The following is a 13,580-nucleotide window of genomic DNA, read 5'->3' as shown; positions in this document are numbered from 1 at the left end:
CCTATTCACCCCCCCCCCCTCTAGGTTTACCATCTCTATACTTTCAGGGGCGCCGGCCATCTAGGTGGTGCGGCCACCTTGTGTTGTTGGGGTGGCCGGCCCCCTCCCCTTGGCCCTCATTATATAGGTGGAACACCCAAGAGTTGGTCTACAAGTCTTCGAATAAGACCCCAAACCAAAACCTTCCATATCACATGAAACCTACCCAAGCTAGGACTCCCACTAGAGGTGGGATTCCCACCCTTCCTTGTGAGGGGTTGGCCGGCCCCCTTAGGGGAGTCCACTTGGGACTCCTCCCCCTTAGGGTTGGCCGGCCATGGGAGGTGGAGTCCCTCCGGGACTCCGCCTTCCTTACTGGTTTCTTCCGGACTTTTCTAGAACCTTCTAGAACCTTCCATAGAACCTTCCGGATCATTTTAAATCTTATAAAATGACTTCCTATATATGAATCTTATTCTACGGACCATTCCGGAACTCCTCGTGATGTCCGGGATCTCATCCGGGACTCCGAACAAATATTCAAACTCCATTCCATATTCAAGTTCTACCATTTCAACATCCAACTTTAAGTGTGTCACCCTACGGTTCGCGAACTATGCGGACATGGTTGAGTACTCTCTCCGACCAATAACCAATAGCGGGATCTGGAGATCCATAATGGCTCCCACATATTCAACGATGACTTCAGTGATCGAATGAACCATTCACATACGATACCAATTCCCTTTGTCACGCGATATTTTACTTGTCCGAGGTTTGATCATCGGTATCACTCTATACCTTGTTCAACCTCGTCTCCTGACAAGTACTCTTTACTCGTACCGTGGTATGTGGTATCTTATGAACTTATTCATATGCTTGCAAGACATTAGACGACATTCAACAGTTTATACGGTATACCTGTTCGTTAAAACTTTATAGCTCTTATTCTGGACTTGGAAGTCAGTAAACATGCTGTCCGTCCATTTGTAACTGAAAAAATGTATTGTGTTAATTGCACAATAATTGGCTACGTTTGCCTTTCTTTTAGAGTAGTTAAGATCATCAAAGCAATAAACTATCCTAAAAGGTAGTGGTTAGTTTTCAACAAGGATAGGCCAATAGGCCCCCTCTCCATTGTGGGCAATATTCACCTTTCACTATGTTCAGGGGATTCTCTTTGTTATAACTTCCACCTAGGCAAATATAGTCTCAAACTTGTGCCTTTGAAGATCATTAAATATAAACACCAGTTTTACATCTCAAGAACGAACAATACGTTTGTGGTCATATTGATGGGCTAATTCTTATACATCTGGTACATTTTATCAGAGCTTGGAGGCCAATGTACCTGGGGTAAAATACCAATTGATTTACTTTGCTCAGCTCTGGATAATTGCGTAACTTTAAGTTTGGGGCGTACTGTGGAATTGACTCCACAAATAAGTATGAGCCCAGGCTTCATAGAGGTTAGTTGCAAAGTTTAAGTATGAGTTGCATATTCTGATGTTCTGTTGCATTTTTTCCTGAGTATTAATTGTCTGCTTGATTCATAATCATTGGGCATATGAGCTGCCATTGTTATATGACACTTGCTTCAGGAAAAGAAATCACCTTACCACATTCACTTCACTTTGCCACTTTTTGAGTTTCGACGATTTGTTATGCTTGCTACCTGTATGTTTAACAATTGATAGTATTTGACTGCCTTCACTTTTATATTTAACACAAAAACTGTCCAAGCTTCAGCATCTGGGGCAAATTCCAATTGTACGTTTATAGATGGTGCAAATTAACACGTATTCAACATTGAATGTTTTGGGTGCTTGCTGAAGTGGAGGGATAGGCTTGTAGAACAGTACAAGACCTAACCACTTGTGGTAAATTGGCACCCAATGAAAGTGGAAAATTGCCCACAATGAAAGGTATATTTTGAATCAACTTATAGGTGCACGTGATAAACTCTCAAAATTGACAGACCCGGGGATTGCTTTGTGGACTTGTGGCTTCGCACCATTCGCTTTGTCCCCAAGTCCGCTGGGAAGGGCACCTTGTTTTTGATCTTGCTCATGGCATGGTAGATCCTGGAAGCAGTGCAACGCAGTCATCTTTGATGGCACTCAACCCAATGTCCACCCTTGTTTTCATCCGGGTGGAGGCCCTAGATTGGGCAATGGCGGGCCTGAAGGGGCTGGCAACCCTACTTCCCGTAGTACCTAGTTCTTTGGCGCTCCGTGTTGTAAACTCGGGTGTAGTCCTCTCTTGGGCTTGTTCATAACTCTCTTTTCTATCAAATTATCGATGCATCAAGACACAAAGTTTTTGCGTTTTCTCGAGAAAAAAATCTGCAAGTTATGAAGTATATATGTCTCTTGAACATTTCTCCTTGTTCTCATTACCAGGTCCCTTAGATTTCTCCATCGTCTTAGCTTTCTATATAAATTGTTTGTTGACTCTGCTTTTCTTCTTTTGGTACACACACAGCCAACATTTCTCTTGGATGGCAGTTGCTTGACATTTTGCTCTCAAAAGGCATATGCTACAGTAAGCTCTTCTCTGTATCTTTGTGTAATCTAATTATTATCGCTTCCAAATTTATCGGGTAAATATTGTTTTAAGGATAGCAACACCTTAGTTTGCTGAAAATTTCGAGTCATTTCCAGTAACTTTGCTTAGATCCTCGACCTTTTTGTGTTACAGGGTTCATATGAGCTACGAGCAAGCATAGATGCACAAGATGCTGGTGCAAAAGACATGATGATATCCCACTTTCGTCATGATGATAAATGAGAGGAGACAAGGTGGGGACAGAAACCAATGGACACTCCTGGACGTGTTCATGTGTTGATCAGATCATTGCGTGTTTTTTGCGTGGTGATTTGACGGCTTGGAAGAGTGTCAAATCGATACTTAGGTACCAGAAGTTGGTCTATCCTGTACCCGGCCATTGGTTACAAGAGGCTTACTTATAGCATGTTTGCAGCTTTCTTGAGTAGTCGAGTTCCATTTTTTGTCAAATACATTTCATATATTATGTAACCAATTTTACTGCGAATATTGATTCTACAGGTTAAGAACAGGGAATGTACTCTTTAACTACAAGCACTGCAAAAAGTTCCTAAAAAGTGAAGGTTCTCTCTCTCTCCCCAACCTTGGTCTCTTCCCGATTGCGTTACTTGTTTGCATCATGCAGTGCCATTTGTCCTAGGCCCAATGTTCTCCCATTCCATGTATCTTGTTTTGGAACAGAACCCAGAACCTAATGACTTTTCTTTTGTATCCATGTTATGTACGTGAGTAAGGAAATTTAGTTGTGAACTTGTTTTGGTTACGAAATAAGTTTGACTGAGAGTGGATGAACAACAGGCGCTACAGAGGGCGAATAGGAGAAACTATGAAGATATACCAGCAGGGAGAACAAAACAATTGTAAAGGGATGGGTAGAAAGAATATATATTTATATTTCCTTACAAGCTTAAAAAGAGCCTCACTTCAACCAAATTCTAAGAGATTAGGAGTTTAGGACTGTATCCTAGGTCCTAACTTAAAAAATCTGACTTCAGTATCATGAATTTATTTAATACCACTAATTGCATAGGATATTAGAAATGGCCTTTGTTAGCACAAACTCCACATTAACACAAGAACTTGAAGGAGCACCAGCATCGTGGCAAGTTTTTCTTTTTATGCTAGTAATTTTTTTTTATTGTGTCAAACATTTGTGATCCTTGAAGAACTGCAAGACAAGATATTTTACTTTAATATTCATCATGTAAATATTTATGTGTATTGATACACAAGAAAGTAAACTACTAGGTAACTTTATGTTGTTACTTTTTATTTTGCACATGGTCCTGGAGTTAAAGTTGCCATTTCATTACCATCTATAGTGATTTTGCTGCGCATGTGTGCCTGTATGATTTTTGAAACAAAAGAGAAATATTTTTTCACAGTTATTTCTAGGGTATTGTTCATCTTTCTGACATCAAGCTAGATCTGCGCTATCATATGTTGCTACTTTCTTTGACTGCTGTTCATGGTGAAGATCCACTGTTAGTTTCCTTTTTTGACTTCTTTCTTTTGCGAGAAGGTACCTGTTTTACTTCAGTTATGCATCACTATTTGGAATTTCCGATATATGTTAGCCTTGATGTTTTTTTATTCTTTGTGATCATGATTCCTATTTCTTCTTTATATGCTTACCTTCTTACCAGTTACGGAAGATTTTTCTTGCTCATTTTGCTTGGTACAGTGTGGAAGCTTCAAGGTAAAATTTGAAGCAAAATGTCCTGTATTTTATCTACCATCATATGTTTCTGGTTGCTGTTAAGCGATGGCTCTGAAGATCATCTCACCAGCCTAATTTTTTGATTAAGGCATTTATTTTGTTTTCTTACACTGAAACATTGATGTTTCTATTTTCTATTGAGGAAACTCACTTTCTATTTTCTTTCTCCACAGTTCTACTATACTCTTTTCTAAACCATTAGGCTTCTGTTTTTGTTTACTTAATCCATGTATCACATTGTCATTCTTTTTTGTGGTACTAGGGTCTGGAATATCATTTAACCTCATCACACGAGCTGTTCCACTTTGAATTCTGGGTTTGTTATCCTCTGAAATCTCCATTGCAAAATCTTATTCAAACACACATGTTTGCTAATTAGTTCTATTTTCTTGTGGACGCAGGTATCTGAAGACTACCAAGCTGTTAATGTAAGTCTGAAGATTGATACCAGGCGAGCGGAGGTAAATTTTGATAAAGGATTTCGAATGTACTTTACCATTCATTAACCCAGGGACGGACCCAAAGAGACCCGAATGGGGGCTAGGCCTAGGTCTCAAATGTGACAAATTCTATTAGAAATAGAATTCATGAGAAGTGTCTAATTTTTTTGAATTTACTAAGCCAACCCCCTCACTCAAAACTCCTGCCCCCACTATGAATTTATCTGGGTCCGCCCTTGCACTAACCGAGAAATAAGATGATGTTGGTATATTTGGAGACCTTGTCACTGAATCCAATACTTCACTAGTGTTTCAAGTATAACATGTCTATATATATTACACTAATATGGATATAACATGTCTATGGATAGTAGTGTTTCAAGTATAACATGTCTATGGATATTACACTAATTTCGGCTATTTTTTGTGTGTGGAGATTACACCAATGCAATCAAATTGTTGGTCCTTGCTTTGTTTTGCTTCCTCTGAATTCAAAAGGCAAGGGTGCACCTAGATCGGATGAAATCCTTCCCCACATGATCTGGACTGCATTTTCGTCAAAGTACTGCTTAAGTTGGGAAAACTAATTCTCTGTTCAATTTCCAGCTTCTAACTACTGCAGGAGATGACCGAAGCAAGAGAGTATTTCTCTACCGGTGCGTTCATACTCCATTACTTTTAACAACGCTGAATTCTCTACTCAAGTTGTCTAACTGTGTTCCATCAGATCAAGGTTTAAGAAGAGGTGTAGAAGATTAGGAACAACAATCGAGAAGACCAAGCATGTACATCCCCATATCATGGAACCAGGATCACCTCGAAAGACTGTTCCTGTGGACAAAGGTATTGGGGAATCAAGGTCACCAGAAAACATGGGTCATGTACAAGGGTCTGAGGTGGATTATGCCCCAAACGAAAATGCATTTCAAATGAAAACACACTACAAGGATCTTATGGGATCTTGGCATATTAAACAAATTACATTCAAATGAAAACACCATTGCATTTCTGATCTTTTATCCAGAATTAGCAGGTTGAAATGTTTCATATTTCTTATCATGTTTGATGTGTTTTTCTCAGAGAAAAGAAATGATATGCCATCAAATGTTGACAGGATTCTCAGTTTGTCACCAATAAAATCTGTATTTTAGTGTCAGCCATTTCTAAACCCTTAACCTCATTTGCTACTGTGGTCAGCCCCATTGTCACCAACTCCCCCCATTTTTTTTGCTGAAATGCGCCCTCGAGAATCCTGTCAGATTACAGACCCAAATGTGAGTTCTCCCCTCGCCCCTTTTGAATCCCAGATCAACCTCCGAACAACTTTAGTTCATAGCATCATCTGCATCCACCATCAAGGAAGCGTGAGCACAGCAGCACTCAGTAGCAAGGTCCAGGCTTGTGACGATGAATTCATGATGGCTCACCTGAGCTAGAGCTTGACGTGTTATCGCTTGTGCTAATGGTGTGAAGGTGATGAGGCTATCACCTTTCTTTTCCTTATGCTACTGAGTTTTCCACAGAAGGGCAATATGTTCGCTTCACAATCCACTTAACATCAATAGGACAGGGGATGGATGGTGGTGGGGAATTTATTCATGGTTTTGAAAATGGCTAGCACTGAAGCAAGATAAATTTCTTCTCTGGCAGATTAGGATTACATTCAACAGTTGGTGGCATATAAGATTTTTTCTACTTTTTATTGCGTGCTACCTTCATGAACTCATACCAGCTTGTTAAACTGATGGAACAGCTACCATCCTTCAATTGGACATGTTCTCTCCTTTGAGTTTCCAACATTAGTTGATAGTTTTTGCTTGGACTATGTTTCATAACTAACTTTATTAGCACTTTATGCACTACATGCTAGGAACCCTAGAAAGGTCAGTACTTCAACCTTTACCTCAGTGTTGATATGGTCTCCTGGCTAGATACTGGTGAACTGGTTATTTGTTCTGCCACTCTGTGTTGATATGGTCTCCTGACTATGATGCTAGGATATCTGTTTTCTTATGCTCTGCCACTCTCAGTATTGAGGTGTCCTGTCCCTGTTTTCCCCTTCTTTTCCTGACTAGCAATTTGCCTGAAATTGGTTGCATATTTTCTTCCTATGTTACCTGAAATTTTTAGGGATTTTCCTGATGTTGCCTATATTTTCAGGGATTTCTGTGGTGCAAACATCAATTGATTCTCATCCAGCATTGCATTGTAACAATCAGTTAACACCAGCAGTTCCACTGTTTGGGAAGACAACGAAGCTATCCATTGATCGAGCTGACCCCAGAAAGTACTCCATTCTGTTTATGCCCTTGATATCCTTCTACTTCCCATTTAATTGTTCTTGAGGCTCTTATGATAGAAGTTATCCAACTAACTTGTTTGTTTGTGTTTATAATCATCTGGCAGTCGTCTACTGCTGGAACACCAGTTCTTCCATTCTCTGAAGGCACAGGTGATTGCAATTATGCAACACTTAGCTATCTTTCTGTATGTGATTGAGCACACTATGTGTATGCTTGTTGTAAATTAGGCTCTCACTTCTGTGGTCACATGTATCTACTGAAACAGACATGTATATCTACAACATAACGCCTGCACATATGGAGGAACATTATATTTACACTTTATTTTACTTATGGGGAAAGTTAACCTTTGTTTCTATTATTTCATCACTAATTTTTAGTATAGGTCTAAAGTATAGAGGTCTGTCAATTGCAGAGCTTGGTGGAAAGCAGTAGTCCTCGTTACCTTTACTGCTAAATTTGGTGAAATAAGTAAAAAACAAAAGAATCATTTGAAAAAAAAATCCTCCAAGAAAGTTTATCTCTGGGGAAAAGTTTAATCATTTTCTTTCACTTGGCAATACTCCCTCCGTTCCTTTCTATAGTGCCTATTGTATTTTGGCACGGAAATTAGCGCAAGCCATTTTTTTGACACAAAACCCCCTAGCGATCTTAGAGACAAAATGGGAAACTGAAATCAGATCTCAGAGAATAATCCTGTTTCCATAAGCGATCGCGTCATGTACTCCCTCTCTCCCGCTATTCTTTCCATAATCAGATTGGTTTCCACATTTTCTGGACGGGAATATATTGGTTTCCACATTTTCTGGACGGGAATAGATTGGTTTCCAGATTTTCTGGATGGGAACAGATTCGTTCCCAGATTTTCAGGACGGAACAGATCGGTGGAAGGGGTTCTTTGCAAAAAAACATAACTCCTGCACAAATGAATAAAAAGCTAATGACTAGGTAATTTCCTGGAAAGGTATAGACAGGGTGACCAAACTTTGGCTTAGTTTCACCAGGTCAATTTGGATTACTGAATGCTGATATATAGCCACAATAGTATTACTCCTATGATTGGATAGAAATCATATAACATTAATGGTAAATTTAGTTATATGCCATTAAAATGTTGTTGCTTATGGATCGCCCACTGGATTTTTTTCCCATTGTACTAATGAGGATCTATAGCATCGTTATCGGAATTCTACTAAATAGATGGCACATAAGGCCCCAAGATGTCCAAATGATCACTAATTCACCTGTAGAATTTATTTTCTGAAATTTGTTGCGCTATTTCCATCACAAACAGCCACTGGAACTTATAATGGCACTCCATTCTGCTTGATTCGGCACCATATATGTAGCTATGTATTCAATCTTTGTCCAGGATGGTATGGTACATTAAAGCATGCTACTCGGAATTTTGTTTCGTCAGGGAAGAGCCATTGGAACAAAAAGTTGTCTTGTATCCCGGAGATACATATTCTGGTTTTCATACTGTAAACATTAACTGCAGGGTACTAGCCGATGGTCATATACGTTGGGCTTGTGACGCATTCTCCCGGCAGCATGGACAAGAGCTCGTGCAAAACCCTGCTCTGCGATGGTAAACGACCACTTCAGAAATCTGCTATGATCACCTCACCATACATGCCCGTGAGTTGATTTATATATTTTTTTACGCCGGATGAATAGGTGTTGGCGACTCGTTATGATCAAGCTCTGGAAGCACGGTCTGCTAGATGCCCGCACCATGAACGCCTGCAACAAGTTTCTCGACGATTTGGAAAGCGAAAGCTCCTGCCCCAAGCAAACGTGATTCGTAGAAAACATCAGCCAACTTGAGCAGGGCTGGGCTGGGTCCATGGATGGTCATGCTTGTGGTGGTGCGACGTGGCATTTTTTGGGTTGACGGTCACAGAATTACAGTTCGGCGACAGTGATTTGAGATAAGTTGGCTTGGCAGAGTTGTGGCGTTATGCGCTTTTGACTGATGTTCTGTTTTCTGTTTCAAATTTTTTTTTGTCGCATTCTCTCTGCTACTAACTTGTTTCATGCATTGGCTGAAACAGTTACGAACAGTGCAACCTGGCTGCCTATTTGCGCGTGTGCAGAAACAAAGAGATTGAATCTGTTGTAGACTTGTACAGTAGTATAGAAGGATCAAACAATATAGAAGGTCGTGCACATATGTGATAGTTCTCCGAATCAAAGGGCAATTCATAAATTTATAATGAGTTGGGGTGGTTTTTTTGCGAGTTAATAACATTTGGAATATTGCTAGGAAAAAAGATCATCCAGTGTCTGTTACGAGCTGTTTTTCTCTTTTTTATTGGCTGGTCCATCTTCTGGCTTCATTGTGAAGACACATAATCTTTCTCATACGTAGAGATTTCATTGTGCTGAATATACCTTGAGGACATCTTTTATTTTAAGTTGTGGTGATTTCAAACATCATTTATTGAACATCATTTGTTGAATACCTTTATCTAACATCAGCACTACGCTACACACACCTCACCAGCCAGCACTCGATCGTTTCAGTCATTCCTTCCTCTCAACCCACTTTCGAGTGTGCCGGTGATGCTCTCTTTGTTCCGAAGCCGGAGGTCAGATAGTGGAGTACGAGCGGCGGCAGCTCCTCATCACCAACAGCGATGATCCTGAGGGCTGGCCAGGGTTGCACGCGGTGTTCATGGCATCCATGAATGACAAGGACGCCTGGAGGGGTGACGTCGACGTGGTGATCGCCATGTCCATCCGTGACGCGGGGATGCCAATCGTCGACCTCAACAACGATGATGAAGTTGGGCCCAGCGGCGCGGTGAAAGACAAGCCCGACAAGCGCGACAAGCGTCAAAGACAACGTGTACAACTTCCACCAGTACTACGATCCCTCTAGGCGCCGCAAGTACTACTAGATTAGGGTTTAGGTTTAAATTTCATTGAATTTTATTCAAATCCATATAATATATAACAAGTTTGAATGAATTTGGCTGTTTTGATCAAATTTAAAAAATCTATATATCTGTTTGGGGGACGCGACTGTGAATCGACGTCCCTCAAACACATAATATATTTGCCACTGACCTACACAATTCCCAATGACCATTTTACTGCAATTCAAAAGCAAGAGGAGCACATAATTTTTTGAGGACCTTCTCTACCTTGAACATAAATAGAACACCCTAAATGATATACTCCCTCCGTCTCATGAAACTTGTCTGAGATTTATCAAAATTTAGATGTATCTAGTTGCTATTTAGTGTCTAGATACATCCGAATTCAGATAAAACTCAGACAACTTTCATGAGATGGAGGGAGTAGTATATTGCTGATAGGTCCACTCATGCATTAAAAAGTTGGACAATTTAATTGGATGATCCAAATAGCCAAAACGGGGATGTAGAATATCTCATTCACAGAATGCAAAATGAAACACTGTTGCAAACAAAATAACAGAGGAGAGCTTTAACTGTCTTTCCAAACAGTAAGAATGCAAGGCAAATCACCAAATTCTGAATGCAAGGCAAATGAGCAGCCAGTTCTCTATCACCAGTTTTGCACCATTCAGATTGTAGAAGATAAACAAGGACGAAGCCTGCTACAGTTCACTACCTGACAGTTAGCAATATTTATCACTGCGGCACAGAATAGTCCTGTACAAAGGATCACAAGTTGTAGCTAGAGTACCCTTGCCCAGCTCATTATTCTCTAGTCAGACTATCCAAGTTGAACTAATGGGTTATTACTACAACAAAGTACCAAACATGAACTTATTTTAGTCCGTATCTTGTCTATTTTTAGTGGCTGCTCCGGAATTTACATTACCAGAAATAAAATGTTCCATAAGATCATGATCCTCAAGTTGTGAGTTATTAATTAGCACTGCAACTAAACATCGAGCTATGAGTACATTTTCCCCTGATAAGAAGTACATGTACTGATAAATATATTTGCCTCTGACCAACACAATTCCCAATGACCATTTTACTGCAATTCAAAAGCAAGAGGAGCACATAATTTTTTGAGGACCTTCTCTACCTTGAACATAAATAGAACACCCTAAATGATATACTACTCATGCATTAAAAAGTGTACAATTTAATTGAATGATCCAAATAGCCAAAACGGGGATGTAGAATATCTAATTCACTGAATGCAAAATGAAACCCTGTTGCACAAAAATAACACAGAAGAGCTTTAAGTGTCTGAATGCAGAATGTTGTTTCCAAACAGTAAAGTACTACTACTATTACATTGAACCAACAAAACGACACTGAACCAAACTACCAAGGTAAAAGGTAGTAGTAAAAGACTAGGTTCTGCATTTAAGGCAAAATAAACAGCCAGCTTCCAACACGAGTGTAACACAATTCAGATTCCAAAAAAGACTAACAAGAATGAAGCCTGACACAATTCAATCCCTTAGAAGAGGCAAGACTTTAATCCTTCTTGTGGACAAACAGGTGACCCACTTCTCAATTTTGATGCTCATGCGATCCCCAAACCTCTGATTTCCTGGATCTACGAAGATCTTCTCAAGAACCTTGCCACGCTTGATGAAGTACTTGACCAGGTAGACTGCGAAACGGTTCTTCTCCGCATACAGGAACTGTAAGCTCACTGTTCTCAGACTGCTCTCCAGGCATTCAAACGTGTGATCACTTAGCCCAGCCAAATCAGGAACCGTGTCATCAAAGTAAACGTCATCCTCATTGTCAGTGGCTGTCACTGCCTGCAGCGTTCTACGGCGCTTAAAGCGGCTGGTTGACTCTTTGAAATCCTCTTCCTTGTCCCTCGCTGCCACCGCCTGCTGCGTTCTATGGCGCTCCAAGCGGCTGATCGACTCTTTGAACTCATCTTCATACTTTCTTTTGAGGAAAGCAAGGGCGTCCGATTCGGACACGGTCTGCATCTCTTGATGTGTTCTAAGGTTTAGCCTGAGATGCACGAGCGCAGGGCAGCAGCGTAGCAAGTTCCCGATTGTCGTTGCCGCTTCCGTGCGAGTGGGCCAGAAGACTCCATCGAGTTTGAGCCGCTTGAGATTAGGGAGCACTGGGAGCAGAGTGGCCTGGTCTGCCTTGGTTGCGACAGCAAACTCCTCAATGTGGAAGATATGCAAAGTGAGTTGCCTGGCATGGCACAACCCTCGGACAATGGACCAAAAGTTGTGGCGAGCGGCAACAGGGTCCCTTTCTAGCTTGCGACGGTAATCGACAAGGGTGACTTCTGCCTGGACCAGATCAAGGGGTGGAGGGCTGAGCAGGAGATTGCGAATAACCCCAGTGTACTCGAATCGCCACAGGAGCGGGGCATAGATGCGGAAGGTTCCCTCCTCCTTGATGCAGCACCTGTCAATGACAAGAACCCTGGCAGACGGGCAGGAGAGCAGGCGCAGGACCGCATCTTGTGGCGGGTCATCATCTTCTTGGAAGCTTTGCTGCTCCTCCAGGAGCACGTACTCAAGATAGATGGAGGACAGCTTTGGCGCGGCGCGGATCAGCCCCTGGAGAACTTCAAGTGGGACGTTGCAGTGTCGAAGACGCAGAGACACAAGCAGCGGGAATGGCAACTCGGACGACGCCGGAGCGAGCTCGCCGCAGTTGGTGAGATCCAGAACCCGGATGGTGCGTGACGGGAGTGAGCCGATGCTGAGCGTGTAGAGGCGAACCCGAAAGGAGTTGGGATCTGCCTCGCGGTCGATCTGCTCGAAGAGCATCGGCTCCCCGTCAATGTTGTCGACGGCGGCGATCCGGATCTCCTCGAGCTTGCGCGCCGCCGGGTGGGAGAGGAGTTTGGCTAAGACTTGGGGACGGCCGCGCCAGTCCGCGTCGCGGTTGAGGTAGTCCCGGATTATGTTACCGGCTTGGCCCTCTACGCGCAGAGTGAGAGTCTTGACCGGATCAAGGATGGCGGCCTTGTGGAATGCGTCGAGAGCCTTGAAGGTGCCAGCGACGAATCTGTCGCGCCTGGCGTAGAACGCGGTACTCTCCATCACGTGCTGCTCGTCGTTCTCCAGGATGCGCGCGACGATGTTGACGGCGCCGGAGGACGTCCAGAGCGGGCGCCACCTCCTGGAAAGCATGGTGGTGAACGCGCCCTCCTTCGCGGGGACGAGACGGAGAATAAGGCGCAGCAGATCGTCCGTGAGACGCGAGATGTGGTCTTCGCCGGCGGCCATGGTCGCGGTCTCGATGCGGCTCTCCGTGATTTGGTGGAAATGAGATATTTCAGGTATCTCGCGTAAATGGCGGCGCGATGGGGAAGAAGAGACAGATCTGAATCTGACTTCTTCTCTCGCCGTGGTCGACCCCTTTCCCACGCAGCGATTCCCCTCCAGCGCCTTGTTGGGCCGGCCCAGTAAACGGAATCTCTGTTTTTTCTTTTATTTTTCTACTACTACTTTCGGAAAATATCCAGATTTCAAAAAAAAAATATACTCCCTCCATTGCAAAAAACAAAAACTTTGTCTAGATTTGGTTGTTTATAGACATATTTTAGATATAGATACATCTGTATCTACAAAAAAGTTGAGAAGCTTCTTTTAGGACGGAGGGAGTACAGTCTTTTGGTACGATGTGG

At 42.2% G+C, this 13,580-nt stretch overlaps 2 protein-coding genes and 1 long non-coding RNA gene across 4 annotated transcripts in view; all 3 read left to right on the top strand.

The window, feature by feature from the left end:
• The window catches only part of LOC127325770 (polycomb group protein EMF2B), a 134,473-nt gene extending 125,212 nt beyond the window's left edge, over nucleotides 1-9,261 (top strand). Inside the window, exons 21-22 of one of the 2 annotated variants that reach the window (XM_071826564.1) lie at nucleotides 8,512-8,601; nucleotides 8,691-9,261. In XM_071826564.1, coding sequence (XP_071682665.1) covers nucleotides 8,512-8,601; nucleotides 8,691-8,814 — 214 coding nt within the window. In that variant the 3' untranslated portion in view covers nucleotides 8,815-9,261. The remainder of the gene's footprint in view (nucleotides 1-8,511; nucleotides 8,602-8,690) is intronic. The other variant, XM_071826563.1, reaches the window with a different exon arrangement.
• Nucleotides 1,269-2,736, top strand: LOC139836138 (uncharacterized). The gene is made up of 3 exons (XR_011752489.1): nucleotides 1,269-1,448; nucleotides 2,464-2,523; nucleotides 2,680-2,736. It is a non-coding gene; the product is annotated as an uncharacterized lncRNA (long non-coding RNA).
• On the top strand, nucleotides 2,766-7,551 carry LOC127325762 (polycomb group protein EMF2B-like). Its single transcript, XM_051352584.2, has 9 exons — nucleotides 2,766-2,893; nucleotides 3,049-3,110; nucleotides 4,194-4,246; nucleotides 4,530-4,583; nucleotides 4,669-4,728; nucleotides 5,314-5,363; nucleotides 5,435-5,550; nucleotides 6,868-6,994; nucleotides 7,114-7,551. The coding sequence occupies exons 1-9, from the start codon at nucleotides 2,766-2,768 to the stop codon at nucleotides 7,235-7,237; spliced, it is 774 nt and encodes a 257-aa protein (XP_051208544.2). The 3' UTR covers nucleotides 7,238-7,551.
• Nucleotides 9,262-13,580: the final 4,319 nt, after the last annotated feature.

Source organism: Lolium perenne, chromosome 1, assembly GCF_019359855.2.
Source record: "Lolium perenne isolate Kyuss_39 chromosome 1, Kyuss_2.0, whole genome shotgun sequence".
NCBI lineage: Eukaryota > Viridiplantae > Streptophyta > Magnoliopsida > Poales > Poaceae > Lolium > Lolium perenne.
The sequence above is the reverse complement of the archived record's forward strand: the minus strand, read 5'-3'. Positions and strand labels throughout refer to the sequence as shown.

Bases quoted from the DNA above. Each gene is read 5' to 3' on its own strand.
- LOC127325762 (XM_051352584.2), top strand. From the start codon at position 2,766: ATGAGAGGAGACAAGGTGGGGACAGAAACCAATGGACACTCCTGGACG. The intron at 5,551-6,867 runs GTATTGGGGAAT...CTATATTTTCAG, and splicing joins GACTGTTCCTGTGGACAAAG to GGATTTCTGTGGTGCAAACA. The intron at 6,995-7,113 runs GTACTCCATTCT...ATCATCTGGCAG, and splicing joins GATCGAGCTGACCCCAGAAA to TCGTCTACTGCTGGAACACC.